General features: G+C 40.5%; 1 protein-coding gene across 1 annotated transcript; it reads right to left on the bottom strand.

The window, feature by feature from the left end:
* Positions 1-8,524: 8,524 nt before the first annotated feature.
* Positions 8,525-9,814, bottom strand: ccr10 (chemokine (C-C motif) receptor 10). The gene has a single exon (XM_041897178.2). The coding sequence runs from the start codon at positions 9,812-9,814 to the stop codon at positions 8,525-8,527; it is 1,290 nt and encodes a 429-aa protein (XP_041753112.2).
* Positions 9,815-15,634: the final 5,820 nt, after the last annotated feature.

Genomic DNA, 15,634 nt, shown 5'->3' with positions numbered 1-15,634 from the left:
GGAGAAGCTGAGACTCTTTGTGCTTATGGTGATGTGCTTGTCCTGTCTGCGATGAACGGCCAACTGGATAAGACTCTGCCGAAACTGTTTGGTCCTCATGCAGCAGATTTGCTGGTACTGCACGTCTCCTGGAAAGACATGGTTGTGGTGTTAACATTTTACACTTTTTGTGGACAGGATGTAGGGCAACACACCTTTTGTTGGTAAAGGTATCAACCAAATGGGACTGGCTAGCATATTGTTTGGGAACAATGAGGGGACATTGGGAGCTGCTTTTGAGAGGAACGATCAGTCAACAAAGTGAATGGGCTGGGGGGCTAAAGAAGGTGTGAAAAGTCTTAGGAAGGTAGTTCTTACACAGTATGAATTGTTGTGCATGGGAGATTGAGGAGAAAATGGCACCTCAATCACTCTCATACACAACAATACATTTACTGTCTCAGCACAACCAAAAACCCCTTCCTCATCTCAAAGTACTGTCTGTAAACCTCCCCCAGCCCATTGACTTTGACAAATAATTTTTGTCAATAGTAACCCTTTGCAGGTGAATTTTGTAGACATGTCTTTGTATTGTGTTTTGAGAATCTGCAGAGAGAACAATTAGGTGGTTGTGTCATTACTGTTGTAGTCTTGATTTTATACCTTTCAATGTCCCTTGCTGGTTTCTGTCCCACAATCTTGTTGTGCTCCATAACTGCAAGGTGTGTCTGCTCCCTCATGCTTGTGTACCCAAAATGCCCCCGCTTTTGGGGTATTCTTCAGCAGGGCACTGTGGAATGACTCCAGATAACCTGAGTTTTACAAAAAGAAAAGGAAAAAAGAGAAGAGGGGTAGACTAAATTGATTACATTATCTGGAAGGTACACTGTGGTCTTCAGGCTACCTCTAACCACCTGTAACCCCATAACAAACCATAAAACAATACCCAATTCATGTTTATACCATGCTTACTGTAAATGTAGCTATTTTAGCCGTCAGCTTGTAAATATTTTGGCCAACTTACCTTCACCTTGTGCAGAGCTAGCGGTTGGAAGCGCATGTTGGTGGATCAGATTCTGTACCACCTACAACAAAATACACAACAATACACAATTTAACCACCCCATTAATTGTATTGATCTCTATTAGACTAGCTAGCTAAGCATACCTAACATGGACATTTCAATATTGTCAGCTTGCTGTTAGCTAACTAGCGTCACTAAATTGGCAGCAAGGTTGCTAGCCAGCTGAGACTGTCTGAGAACCAACTAACCAGCCATAGATGATTTATACACATTCATCATTGCTACCAACACACAAACAGAGAGTGAGTTAGCTATATCGACAATTCTACTTTTAGTAACGGAGTGTTTTCCAGACAAGAGTGGAATAGATGGCTACCAAATTGACATACTCTTATTTGGTAACATTAGCTAGCTTACGTTAGTCAAAGATAGAACGAATGAACAAACAAACAAACATGTTTACTCTGCTGAAAGTAGCTACCAGTCTAGCAGTGACTACCATGGGTGAAATTGATTGACAGTGTGTATACCAAAAGATAGCTAAATTATATGATTTCGCTGATGGCTTTCAGAGTTCAATATAGGACTGTAGTGTTAGCTAGCTAGATAACTTACCCAGCTAGTCCAGCTAGGTTAGCAAGCTAGCGAACGTTAGGTTACCTCTAATTGAGAATCTTCCATTTTGTTGTGAAGGAAAAAAATTGATGGGATCGCATCTCTTCTCAGCTGTTGTCGAAATGGATTCCCCTTCAGTTCAGCCTGCGCCACATCATTCTTGAAAGCCACACGCCACTGGCAGTATCGGGGCAGTATCGGGGTTGTTCCGTGTGGCTCAGTTGGTAGAGAATGGAGCTTGCAAAGCCAGGGTTGTAGGTTCGATTCCCACAGGGGACCAATTTGAAAAAGTGTGAAAATGTATCCACTCACTGCTGTAAGTCGCTCTGGATAAGAGCGTCTGCTAAATTACTAAAATGTAAATGTTAGTCTCAGGTAAGTTGAAAGATAACTCATGTTCGCGCTTGTTTGTATTTTGCACAGCCAGGCACAGAACACCACATGGGCATGATGACAAACATTAGTGAAAAACAAACGTTTTCAAATAAATCTTGCCTGGAGAAGTTCTGAGATCACTGTGTGTTGGTTGTTCGAAGTAAACAACGCCAGAGCCAGTGTGAAATTCCCCTTTAACGATTACAAGCATAGCCATAACATGATGCAGCCACCACTATGCTTGAAAATATGGAGAGTGGTACTCAGCAATGTGTTGTATTGGATTTGCCCCAAACATAACACTTTGTATTCAGGACAAAAGGTTAATTGCTTTGCCACATTTTTTGCAGTGTAACTTTAGTGCCTTGTTGCAAACAGGATGCATGTTTTGGAATATGTTTATTCTGTACATGCTTCCTTCTTTTCACTCTGTCAATTAGGTTAGTATTGTGGAGTAACTACAACGTTATTGATCCATCCTCAGTTGTCTCCTATCACAGCCATTAAACTCTAACTGTTAAAATCACCATTGGCCACATGGTAAATCCCTGAGCCGTTTCCTTCCTCTCCAGCAACTGAGTTAGGAAGGATGCCTGTATTTTTGTAGTGACTGGGTAGGGGTGTGCCGACCTGGCCATACTCGTTTTCGTAATCGTATCCGGAAATTGACAGTTGATAGTCGGATCGGATGATACTTGTGAATTTTTTAATATGCCTAAATAGATGTTGTCAAAATACCTATCTCCCTGTACGTTTATAGAGTGCGCTGACGGGTGTGTGTGTGTCTGTGTGTCCTCAATTTGCAGCGGGCAGACAAGTTTGCTGTGACTCAGTCAGATTGCTCAGTTCATATTTCTTCCATACCTTTGTCCCCTTGTTAGATATTATACACATTGATAGCTTGCTAGGATAGCAAAACGTCCTTGCCATTTGATTTATCACAGTAGCAGGCTAACCAACCTGGTCCCAGAGCATTTCATATTATTCTGAAAGTAAATCCAAGACACCCCATTTAGTATGATATGATATGTTATGTTTCGTATGGTATGTATTAATTTGTGGAAGTCCATCAGTCATTTCGTATGATATGGTACGAATTACAATTCGTATTATATGTTACGAATTTGCAAAATGTACAATACGTTACAAATTTGCAAAATGAACAGTATGTAAAAAATGTATGATACTGTATGTTACGAATTCTAGTTAGGTGGCTAGCTGGCTAACATTAGCTAGGCTAGGGGTTAAGGTTAGGGTTAAGTTTAGGAGTTAGGTTAAAGGGTTATGGTTAGGGGAAGGGTTAGCTAAAAGGGTTAAGGTTAGGGTTAGCTAAGATGCTAAGTAGTTGCAAAGTAGCTAAAAAGTAGTAAGTAGTTGAAAAGGTGCTAATTAGCTAAAATGCTAAAGTGATGATCAGGTTATTTGGGTTCATCTTGGGCTTATTGATGGACCCCTGTGGGAAAATGTGTGATAACCAATGTCAGCCCCAGGTTTTAGCCCAGGTGGGTTAAAGAAGGGTTAACACTTGGGCCCCCAGAGATGTTTGATCGGGTTTAAGTCCGGGCTCTGGCTTGGCCACTCAAGGACATTCAGAGACTACCATGCTTCACCGTAGGGATGGTGCCATGTTTCCTCCAGACGTGACGCTTGGCATTCAGGCCAAAGAGTTCAATCTTGGTTTCATCAGACCGGAGAATCTTGTTTCTCATGGTCTGAGAGTCTTTAGGTGCCTTTTGGCACTCCAAGCAGGCTGTCATATGCCTTTTACTGAGAAGTGGCTTCCGTCTGGCCACTCTACCATAAAGGCCTGATTGTTGGAGTGCTGCAAAGATGGTTGTCCTTCTGGAAGGTTCTCCCATCTCCACAGAGGAATTCTGGAGCTCTGTCAGAGTGACCATCGGGTTCTTGGTAACCTACCTGACCAAGGCCCTTCTCCCCCGATTGCTCAGTTTGGCCGGGCGGCCAGCTCTAGGAAGATTCTTGGTATTTCCAAACTTCTTCCATTTAAGAATGATGGAGGCCACTGTGTTCTTGGGGACCTTCAATGCTGCAGAAATGTTTTGGTATCCTTCCCCAGATCTGTGCCTCGACACAATCCTGTCTCGGAGGTCTAAGGACAATTCTTTCAACCTTATGGCTTGGTTTTTGCTCTGACATGCACTGTCAACTGTGGGACCTTATATAAACAGGTGTGTGCCTTTCCAAATCATGTCCGATCAATTGAATTTACCACAGGTGGACTCCAATCAAGTTGTAGAAACATTTCAAGGATGCTCAATGGAAACAGGATGCACCTAAGCTCAATTTCGAATCTCATTGCAAAGGGTCTGAATACTTATGTAAATAAGGTATTTCTGTTTTTAATTTCTTTAAAAAATGTGCACAATTTTTTAATAACCTCTTTTCGCTTTGTCATTATGGGGTATTGTGTGTAGATTGATGAGAATTTTTATTTATTTAATCCATTTTAGAATAAGGCTTTAACGTAACAAAATGTGGAAAAAGTGAAGGGATCTGAATACTTTCCGAATGCACTGTATATCATTTTTTTTATTTTACCTGTATTTAACTAGGCAAGTCAGTTAAGAACAAATTCTTATTTACAATGACGACCTACACCGGCCAAACCCGGACGACGCTGGGCCAATTGTGCGCCGCCCTATGGGACTCCCAATCACAGCCCGTTGTGATACAGCCTGGAATCGAACCAGGGGGTCTGTAGTGACGCCTCAAGCACTGAGTTGCAGTGCCTTAGACCACCGTGCTACTCGGACTAATGAACAAAATAGTACAATAAATATTTTTTGTTAAACATCCCTTTCAGAGCACCTACGACTCCATTTAGGAAAGCTGTGTCCAGTAACTTTTGCTCCATCGCCTGCCTCCATATCCTGGACAGTATTCATAGGGAAATCAGCCCCCTCGGGTAGTGTTGCTGTCGCCGTGTTACCACTGTCAGGTCCTGACTCTTCTTCAGCCATGTCTGAGTTCGTCTGCAGATCAGAAGTCTCCTCTGCCTTCTTAAGTTTGATCCGGGCCTGTTCATAGGTAGCTGTGAAAATAAAACATCAAGTACTGTATTAAATAGCCTACTGATCTAGTGTAACATTTCAGACTTTATCCAAGGACTCTAAATTGACATCTTATCTAATAATAATAATATGCCATTTAGCAGACGCTTTTATCCAAAGCGACTTACAGTCATGCGTGCATACATTTTTGTGTATGGGTGGTCCCGGGGATCGAACCCACTACCTTGGCGTTACAAGTGCCGTGCTCTACCAGCTGAGCTACAGAGGACCACATTGGGTTAATAACCTTTTGGGCCAGACAGACAAACCCATGCGGGCTACAACATGAGTCTATATGGCCATGTGTACACGGGCAGCCCAAATCTGATGCTTTTTTCCACTAATTGGTCTTTTGACCAATCAGATCAGCTCTTTTGACAATAAAGGGCAAAAGACAGAATTGAGCTGCAGCCAAATGGACTACAATTTTTAAAGGGCTGTAGTTGACATACAGTAACCTTATTAGCTTATAATCATACTTTTTTTTCATTTGAAAGACTAATCTTCATATTTTTCACCATTCAGAATCAATTTGAACTGTTCTGGTCAGACTGTTCTAACAGGTTGATTTAGCACAATAATTTACCATGGTATTTATTTTACTTCAGTTAGTGTAAGACGCCTAGTTTCTAATTTCAGTTTTGGGTTTGTTTCAGTTTTTCATTTTTACGAAAGTAACAACCGTTATAAAATTTAAAAAAAGACAAATTCTACAAAAAAAGACTTGAATCCTTAAATCGATTCCACTCAAAAAATACTTGAGTCCTATAACCCACATGGGTTTTCTCCATAGAGAGGTTTTCTAACCCAGGTGCTATGCCCAAAGGGGTCCCAGAAACAATCCCTGACCATATTCACACCAGATAGCCCACTTACAACACATACCATTTTTATTCAGGGCCCATTTGGTACCCATGTTGAAGCCCACATGGGTTTGCCTGTGTGTGACCCAAATGGTTAACCCGATTGGGTCCCATACATAATTCCTGAAAAAATAACACCACATTGCCCACTTACAGCCCATGAAAAAAAAATGTCAGGGCCCATTTGGGACCCATTTTATAGCTCACATGGGTTTTCCCCATTTGTGACCAAGTTGGTATGCACAACTCAAGTTTCAAGTTTCACATTTTTGTGTAACATGCACAAGGACAGTGAAATGCCTTTCTTGCAAGCTCTCCCAACAATGCAGTGATCAATATCAATATAGTACTGGTTCCCATAGACAGTCCCTGAAAATATTCACACCAGATAGCCCACTTACAGCTCATGAAAAAATGTATTCAGGGTCCATTTGGGACCCATGTTATAGCCCACATGAGTTTGCCTGTTTGTGATCCAAATGGTTAAACCCGATTGGCTCCCAATCATTATTCCTGAAAATATAACACCAGATTTCCCACTTACAGACCTTTTTTATTTATTTTTTTAGGGCCCATCTGGGACCCACACTATAACCCACATAGGTTTGTCCATGTCTGGCTCAAAACGTTAACCCAACTGGGTACCAGCTAAAATAATCATTTAGAGCCTTTGCCTAGTTGAAACCCATGAAGACCATCTAAAACCCAGGTGGGGCCCACCTGGACATGTTGGCTGGGTTACCATACTCGTTTTGTCCGACTATTCGGCAAAACCCTATGACTGGGTGTATTGATACACCATCCAAAGTGTAATTAATAACTGAGCCATGCTCAAAGGGATAGTCAATGTCTGCTTTTTTTTTTTTTACCCATCTACCAATAGGTGCTCTTCTTTTTGAGGCATTGGAAAACATCCTTGGTCTTTGTGGTTGAATCTGTGTTTGAAATTCACTGCTCGACTGAGGGACCTTACAGATAATTGTATATGTGGGGTACAGAGATGAGGTAGTCATTAAAAAATAATGTTGTACACTATTAGTGCACACAGAGTGCGTCCATACACATTTTTACTCCGGAACGTATTTAGGCTTGCCATGACAAAGGGGTTGAATATTTATTGACTAAAGACATTTTAGCTTTTCAATTTTAATTAATTTGTAAAAAATTACGAAAAACATGAATCCAATTTGACATTATGGGGGTATTGTGTGTAGTCAGTGCCATAAAAAATATATTAAATCAATTTTAAATTCAGGCTGTAATGCAACAAAATGTGGAAAAAGTCAAGGGTTGTGACTACTTTCATAAAGGCACTGTAGCTTGCCTAAATAGCTGCATGTAACTCTCCTGAAAAAATAACATGAAATTGCAAAACAACCTGTTTGTGTCGTGCTTATGTTTGCAATAGCCTACTGTTACAACAGCCAAATAAATAGTTTGTTCGAACTGTTTTGTGTATAAGCGGCAATCTCCGTATTTTGCATCATATTTTGTAAGGGATAATCATCAAGGGGCTACGGTGTGTTCCATGACGCGCTAGCAGAAGTCACTGAAGTAGCTAGCAAGTTTACAGTAGTTGCCTTGGTAACCAAACAAACAGACTTGCTGGTTTAGCTAACCAAACCATCAGTCCTAGATTGCCATTATGAAAATTGAATTCAACAATGCCAATAATGTTTTCAATTCGAATTTTGCTTTCAAAAGCAGCTCAAACATAGAGCATGTAAGAATGAACTATAGCCATTGAATTCTACCTTGCTGTGTTATAGCAAATATAATGCCCTTGAAGCAAATCAGAAACGAGTATTCAACAATGCCATGCTATACATTTAGTTAAAACAGTTGGCCTTAAAGACACACTTCATGATTCTATAATATATGAGGACATGCATTCAGATCACAGGAGGTTGGTGGCACCTTAATTGGGGAGAATGGGCTCATGGTAATGACTGGAGTGGAATCAGTGGAATGGTATCAAATACATTAAACACACAATGCTCCGTTCTGGCCATTATTATGAGCCGTTCTCCCTTCAGCAGCCTCCACTGATACAGATATTTACATATCTGTCTATATTGCACTTGTTTGAACCTATCTTCACATAATACTAATTTCAGACATTTTCCATCAACCATTGGATATTAACTTGCCATTAATAATAGGTACATTAACAACCTTGTGTTGTAAAATTGTAGTACATAAATGCATACTATATCTATTATTTGTAGTATTAGTGTATGTACTATTTTCCAAATGATATGTTTCTGTTACAAAGATAAGTGAGGCAAAGATGAATGTGGTGAAGCTTTAAAAAATATCATACATTCGGGCCAATATATCACATGAAGCATTATTTTTTTTATTTTTGTAGCGTAATTTCAGGTAGAGCTGTCACAAGTGGGAACATACAATCACAGTCCCACAAGCACTGTTTGATTACAGTAATACACGATGAATGCACATAAGATATATTATAAAAGTGGACACTATAATGAAACACAATTGAATAGAATCAATTATCGATTTAATGCTAATCTTAATATGAATGATAAAAGTGAGTCCTGATAAGGATCGCACAAGGTATACAAAGACCGGTTTAGACCGGTTTGGTTTTTGAGACAGTGGACTGAAGCAGGCCATCTGAGGGCAGGGAAGGCCTACTAGGGAGGAGAAACACCTTGGTCTGGCCAAAGGGGTGGCTTGCTGTTGGAGGCTGATATTTGATGCTGTGTGCCAGGGTGTCGGGGGGTAGGAGCAGAGGTGAGGTGGGCGGCAGGGGAGAGAGGGTGGTTATGCCCGGGGAGGAGGGTGACACCGAGGTACAGCTCTCCAGGTGAGGCCCAGACCCGGCCCAGCACAAACAGCCCACGCCGTGGAGAAGCTTCAGAACGTCGCTCCTGAAGCGGACGCCCACCAGGGCATAGAGGAGGGGATTGAGACAGCAGCGGGTATATGCCAGGGTGCAAGTCACATACTCCCTCAGCAGTGTGGCGGCCCACTGATCGCAAGTCTGCCCGGCAGCCCCTGGCCCTGCCACCTTGAGGGAGAGCACCACGGTGTAGGGCAGCTGGAAGAGCAGGAAGACGGCCACCAGCACCACCATCAGCCTCAGGGTCCGCTGGCGCCGCCAGCCCCAGCGCCCCCGCCCCTCACACAGCACACGGCCAATCAGTGAGTAGCAGGCTACCATGACAAGGAAGGGCAGGCAGAAGCCGGCAATCTGGGCGCCGCGGGCGGCCGTCTTGACCCGCCAGCTCTCCTCCACCCACACGTTCATGCCGCAGTGCAGCTCCCCCTCCCCTTCTCTTTCCTCCACCCCGGAGAAGAGGATCTCGGGCAGGCTAAGGAGCAGGGCGGCTAGCCACACGCCCAGCGAGGCCAGCTTGCCGCCCGTTAGCATGCGGCTACGTAGCCTCAGCGCCTCCTGGGTCCGAGCCACCACCACGTAGCGGTCTACGCTAATGCAGGCTAACAGCAGCAGCCCGCTGTATGTGTTGACAGCATAGCTAGCATGTGTTGCCTTGCACAGGGCGTCGCCGAAGGCCCAGTGGCCCAGGAGGGTGTCTCCAGCCTGGATGGGCAGGGTGAGGAGGAGGAGGAGGTCGGCTAGGGCCAGCTGGAAGAGGAAGATGTCAGTCATGGAGCGGAGACGCAGGCGGCGGTAGAGAACAAAGGTGGCGATGACCAGGGAGTTGCCCAGCACGCCCAGGAGAAAAACCAGGAGGAAGACACAGGTCTGGAAGACCTTGATCGTCAGCTGTTGCTCGCTGGCCTCGCAACGCTCAATGAGCTCGTAGCCGCTGGTGGAGGTGTCGTTGTAGTCAAAGTCGTCCCCTGTCACCAGGCTGTAATCGTAGTCCATGGCAAAAAAGCTTGTGAGATCCATTCCTGGGTAACATAATGACAAATCAGCCAAAGCAGCACTGAGAGAGTTAGCCTATCCATACGTTTTGTAGGCTATTGATATTTGTAAGATAATGTCAACTTGAGGCTTGTGAGAGATAGGATACCTTGGTATTCAGGTCTAACTTCCACACACACACAAAATAAGTTAGGATTCATCTTCAAATGGGTTATACTGTATAACCCATTTGAAGATGTGACAACTTAGTCCAACTACAAGTCCTTTCGAGTACATATTTCTTCTACATCTTACAAATGTGTGTTTGCATAATCAAATAAATCAAATAAACCAATTAGTCATTCTACATCTATACCATTTGCTCATAGCAATAAAAATGTGTCCCAAAGAGTTGAGTGCTGTTTTCTATCCGTACTATTGCCCACTTAGGTAAGTTACCATTCTCACACACTTGTCCATAGGCCGTAGCGACACAAAGCCATATGGACACTGTGTTGTATACACAGATATGGCCCCACAAATGTGAGTATTATCAAATGTTTTTACATATACTGTACATTTTCCTATTTCAATACCCTAGAGCTGAAACATTGTCACGAACACCCTGTTCATTTTGGGTAGTTTGAGTAAGCAGCCCTTATATTTCAGTCATAAGAGAATAGGTTGCGTGCCACCAGCTGCAGTCCGTTGGTGAGAGGGAAACCGTGGGTTGACTAAATGTCTAGAAATCAGTCACTGTCGCGTGCTTGAAGTGTTCAAATTTGCTTTCTGCCACCACCATGTTCCATTTAATCTCTGATACATGTACCTGATAACTGAAATTAGCTGTATTTTAGTTGCAGATTATATTTCTTATTTATTGCATTTGTGACTTTAGCTTCTAGTGGAAATGGGCATACTCGACTTCCAAGAAAGGTAAGAGGAAACTGAGAGAGCAAATTATGACAAGAGTAATCTACTTTTTTGTTGAAAAATGAATGGCTGGTTTGTTGTTGTAGAATTGTTTGGTTAGTTAATTATTTTATGAGACATTGAGATTGAATGAAGAGGATAAGATTATCTATATCCTAACATTAAATCAATAAACACGTATTTGCTCCGCCTGATTTGTAGTTTACTTTTTTAAACTTTAAATTAGGATGCATGCAAAGTGTGTTATTAAACAGATTAAGAGGATGTATTATTACAACCTTAAACATTATGCTCGATGTTCACCGCTGTGAAATAAACTCTGTGTCAAGGGCCCAAGGGGCGAATCCTAATTTCCTATTTAGTGAAACTTTCATGTAGTCCCACATTCACATCAATGCATGACTAAGTGAAAACTCGATTTAAGTGGAAGATTTTCCAGAATCTCCCCCAAGTGTGCATGTTTGAACTTCAATTAAGAAGTAGCTTACTTCAATTTAGCCTGTGTATTACTCAATGTATTGATATTATATCCACCTATTTTGCAACAAATGCAACGTTATACTAATCTACTAACTGTTATAATATCAATTTAGATTGTAAAGTTTGACATTATTGTGAAAAGTCAGACTTAAAAAAATTAAAATAATAATTTAACTCCGCTAATTAGTTCCAATTGCATTAAATTATCAAATAAAATCAATCAATCAATGTAATTCAGTCTAACTTTGACAATTCATAGCTAATACGTTGGCAGCTGAGTGAAATTGGTACCAAAACAGCAACCCTCCTCAAGTCTATGGATTAGTCAGACAATGAAGCGTACTGGAGAATCAACCACACTACCTTCTTTCATAGTTGTAAAGGTGTGATCATAATCATCACCACTTTTGCATGCGCTAGAATAACAGCAAGGATTATCAACAAATATATTTACGATATTAATGATAATACTAATAATAAGTGCTTTCCAAAGTAAGAATAATGTGATGATGTTATTTTGTCACACAAACATCCCACGGAACAGTTGGTACATTTATTATATTACATCATGTAACTTTTTCCTAATATACTTACTTATTTCTGCAGAACGATGCATGAATTTAAAGATTGCATTACCCATAAAGAAAATCAACTATATTTGAACCTAACAACTATATTTGAACAATGTAATACCCATTTCTTAATTTCCATTCATATAAATACTTACTTCTGCTGTCTACAGTGACAGACATGACCTGAAGCCCTCCTCTGTAGCGGTGACTTGTTTGGAAGATGTCACTCTCTAGGACACACACCTTTACCATATGTTCATCTTTAGCCTATCAAAGAAGATGTTGCTGACCCCATGACCCTCAAACTTTTCATGACACTGAAGACATGCACCACAATGTCAGCAAAAAGGATGTTTGTCATTCAAATGTGTTTTTTGGGGGTCAACATTTGCTTGGCAAAGGTTATTCCCTCAATTGGTTGTATATGATGAGCTATCATTCATATTTACAGTAGCAATCTAAATAAAGGTTTCATATATTTCATAGTCACATAATGTAACACAGAGATTCATCTTTCTTTATTATTTTACGATCTATTTCAGACACAATTTCACAAAATAGTACTATTGTTAACTCAATTCAGAAACTCAATACCATGTTTATCATTTTATATCCAGCAGAAATAACCATTCATAAAAGCTAATGGGTCCTTATAAGTGCCTATAGAAATATGTGTTATAATGCATGTATAAGGTAGATGGCTCACAAAATAAATATTTGTATTGTTTGTTGTATGGTGTTTAAGGTCTGTGGTCATGTTTAGGTCATACTGGTTTAACTTGGTGCATTGGGGTTGATGGTTCAGAGTGCATGGGAGGTTTAGGACATGGGTGTTACCTGGTAGTTGTGATCAGGACAGTTCACAACCTTTCACTAACCTGCCTGACCCCTATGAGCAGTGTTCCCCTAAGGGAACACCCTGAGGGCAAATCTTACACTGAACTATGCAAGTGATGGAATATACAGTAAGCAACTCTATGGGCAGAAGTTGGTTGAGTTAACATCGGGCCAAATTTACTAAACATTTGCCTGGTTTGCACCCATCTTTTTAGTAACGTATAAACCCCCCAAATAAAGTAGAAAAACCAAACTGTCTTAATTTACGCTTGACCTTTTACCTTTATCTGAACTTTTATTTTATACCTTTGATCTGTCCTCAATGTTCAATTCCCTGTTGAAATAAACACATGCAAAACTTAGTTCATAAGTTAGTACAGTTTATTTCACATTTTAACGCTGTTGTAACCACAAATCAACAACAGGGTTTCAAAGCTTGTTTTATTTCAAGTTGAATTAAAGTTTTTTTGACAGCTTATTCAAATGTCAACAGCATAAAATGTTATCTGATGTCTTTGCCCGATGAAATGGATAGAAGATGGTTTGTGCACCTCCAAATTTCCCACGGGAGCTGTGCACCAAATTCACCACTGCACTGAAATACATCATTACCATGCCCGCTACTTTACCGCGGTGGCATAGAACAGCAAGGTAATGTTTCAATACTGCAGCTTGCCATTTGCTGATAAGGTTAGACACCGAAGTGTTGTGTTTCTGTCTTTTTTAGTTTTCGCATATGGGAAATGTTTTTCGAGTTCACCGAGGTGTGAGATGTGGTTTCTCGTTAGACTTTGGCACCACTGATTTGTTTTCTCTACCTCCCTTGTTATCTTTCTGTACTCTGTGGTTGACTAGTTGATGGGAACCAACGAACGACCTTCATTTGGTCTACAAGCTGTTTTGAAGCCAATCTTACCTCTATGTATTGTTTACTCCAAATGTCAATGTCTCTGAATGACTAAAGGGATATTTTACTCAAAGATCATTGTTTAGTATTTTGTTAATCAGTGCAATGTTGATATGGGCCCCAAACATTGTGCATGTCAGCAGTAAGGTTTCAAGATAGAGCACTTTCAGTAGAAATCTAAAGGTGTGATGCGTTTTGCATCATATCATGGATTTTTAATCATCATCACACCTTTTGGTTTGTACTGAAAGTGCTCTATTTTGGAAACTTTACTGCTATTAATTTGCTATGAATGTACTATTTATTTAGGGTCTCAGGAGTATTACACCTGCATTCTTAAACTCTTGATGGGGAGATGGTCAAACTTACCCATTGGTCGCACTCAAACCTATAATTTATCCCACCCCAATACACTATGTTCGGTGTTAACGACCCTACTGTAGAGCAACATACCAGATCAGTCATCACACCCTAATGAGTTCTCCTATGCAGGAAGTAGATACAATGACTCCACTTGCTATGCATCCTTAACTGTCTTTCCAGGTCCTCCTTTTTGAGAGGGGTTTCTAAACAATTTCTTTCAACGTTGACCGACTCGACCTGCTCCTGAGTGCCAGAGTGCTGTGGTGTTTCCTGCGAATGCAGACAAAGGTGTAGACAGTGCCCACATTGAACTCTCCTGACATCCTGCAGGTTATTAAGGGCCCTTTGCCTACAATTTCTGCGCCCCCGCGGATATCTAGTTAACATAATAATCCCCATCAAAATGTGTCTGTTTAAGCTAGAGATATCTGTTTTTTTGCATGGCCCGCGTCTCAATCCACCTCATGCGCCGATATCGCCCTTCCTCATCTGCAGTGAAAGGTGGCAGAGATAGAGAAGTGTTTGTCAGACCATGAGACATCCTAAAAATCGGTCTTCTCACAAAAACGTATGTAGCGTCCGAACGGTTTGGCCTACGAACTATCATGACCACCCTACTGAAAGATGAGACTCTTACAAACACAATGTTCTCCGTTTTGCTCTAGGACGCCCACAAGACTCGTCTTAGGTCCCATGTACCAGTTTAAAAAATGAATGAAAGTATGTATGGAGATAATTTAGTGCCTAAAATAAGGGAATAAATACATAAATAAATATAAATAAAAAATGTTTCCTTTCTTATATCTTTCAGAAATAGGACAGACACTTCAGAACAAAGTTCCTTTAGATTTTTTTTGTGACTATCTGTTGTCCCATGTAGTGAATCTGTTATTCAATGCGTTTCTATTGGCTAATAGCAGTAATGCCAAATTCCATGTTTCATCCAATAAATACAAAAGATTACACATTAAGGGGCCTTAAAATTCAGAATCAAATAGCTAAATAATCCTTGGTATGACCATCTTAAAACATTTCCATATGTTAGCTTAGAACAAAAAATGTAGGGTCCCTTCTGCTTAAATTGTTAACCTTCATTACACATTTTTTTCAAGTGTAACTACTAAGTAGTTCTGCTTATTAATTTTCAGTGGTTGTGTATTAATGTTTAACATTGTTTTATGTATTCAACGATTTGTCATTTTAGCCCACCTTAGCAGGCATTTTGCTCATTCTTCTTGCAGTAACTGGAGGTAGAGCTGTAAGTCTTACGGGATGTTGTATTAGCCTGCATTAAGAGTGGTGCACATGACCTTGTTGATGGTGGGAATGGCTTGTCTCATTATTTTGATATCCGTACATCATGATCAATTGCACCTCATAGCACATTAAACTGCTTAGTACTATTTTAGAAACATACTTGTATTTCTTCAAACTAGCATATAACATTGTTTAAAAGTATAATCAAATATTTTTTGGGGGAATTACCCACAATCCTCTAAAAACAGAGCCAGGTGGCACTATTAAACATTCATAACTTGCACACATTTTATAATTATCAGCACAATACAGATAAATCAAGTGTTTTTTACTCAAATATCAATGTGTCTGACTACTACTTTAATATTTTAAGTAAAGACTTAAAAAATAATAGAATCAAGTAAGAACAACTTATTTAATAATCGTTAGATTGACTTTAAAATATACAATTATCATAAACTGTAAAAACTCAATAACTTTAGATTAGCAGAACACAAAGTTATATTTACTCAATAA

The sequence above is a fragment of the Coregonus clupeaformis genome, chromosome 1, assembly GCF_020615455.1.
Source record: "Coregonus clupeaformis isolate EN_2021a chromosome 1, ASM2061545v1, whole genome shotgun sequence".
NCBI lineage: Eukaryota > Metazoa > Chordata > Actinopteri > Salmoniformes > Salmonidae > Coregonus > Coregonus clupeaformis.
The sequence above is the reverse complement of the archived record's forward strand: the minus strand, read 5'-3'. Positions and strand labels throughout refer to the sequence as shown.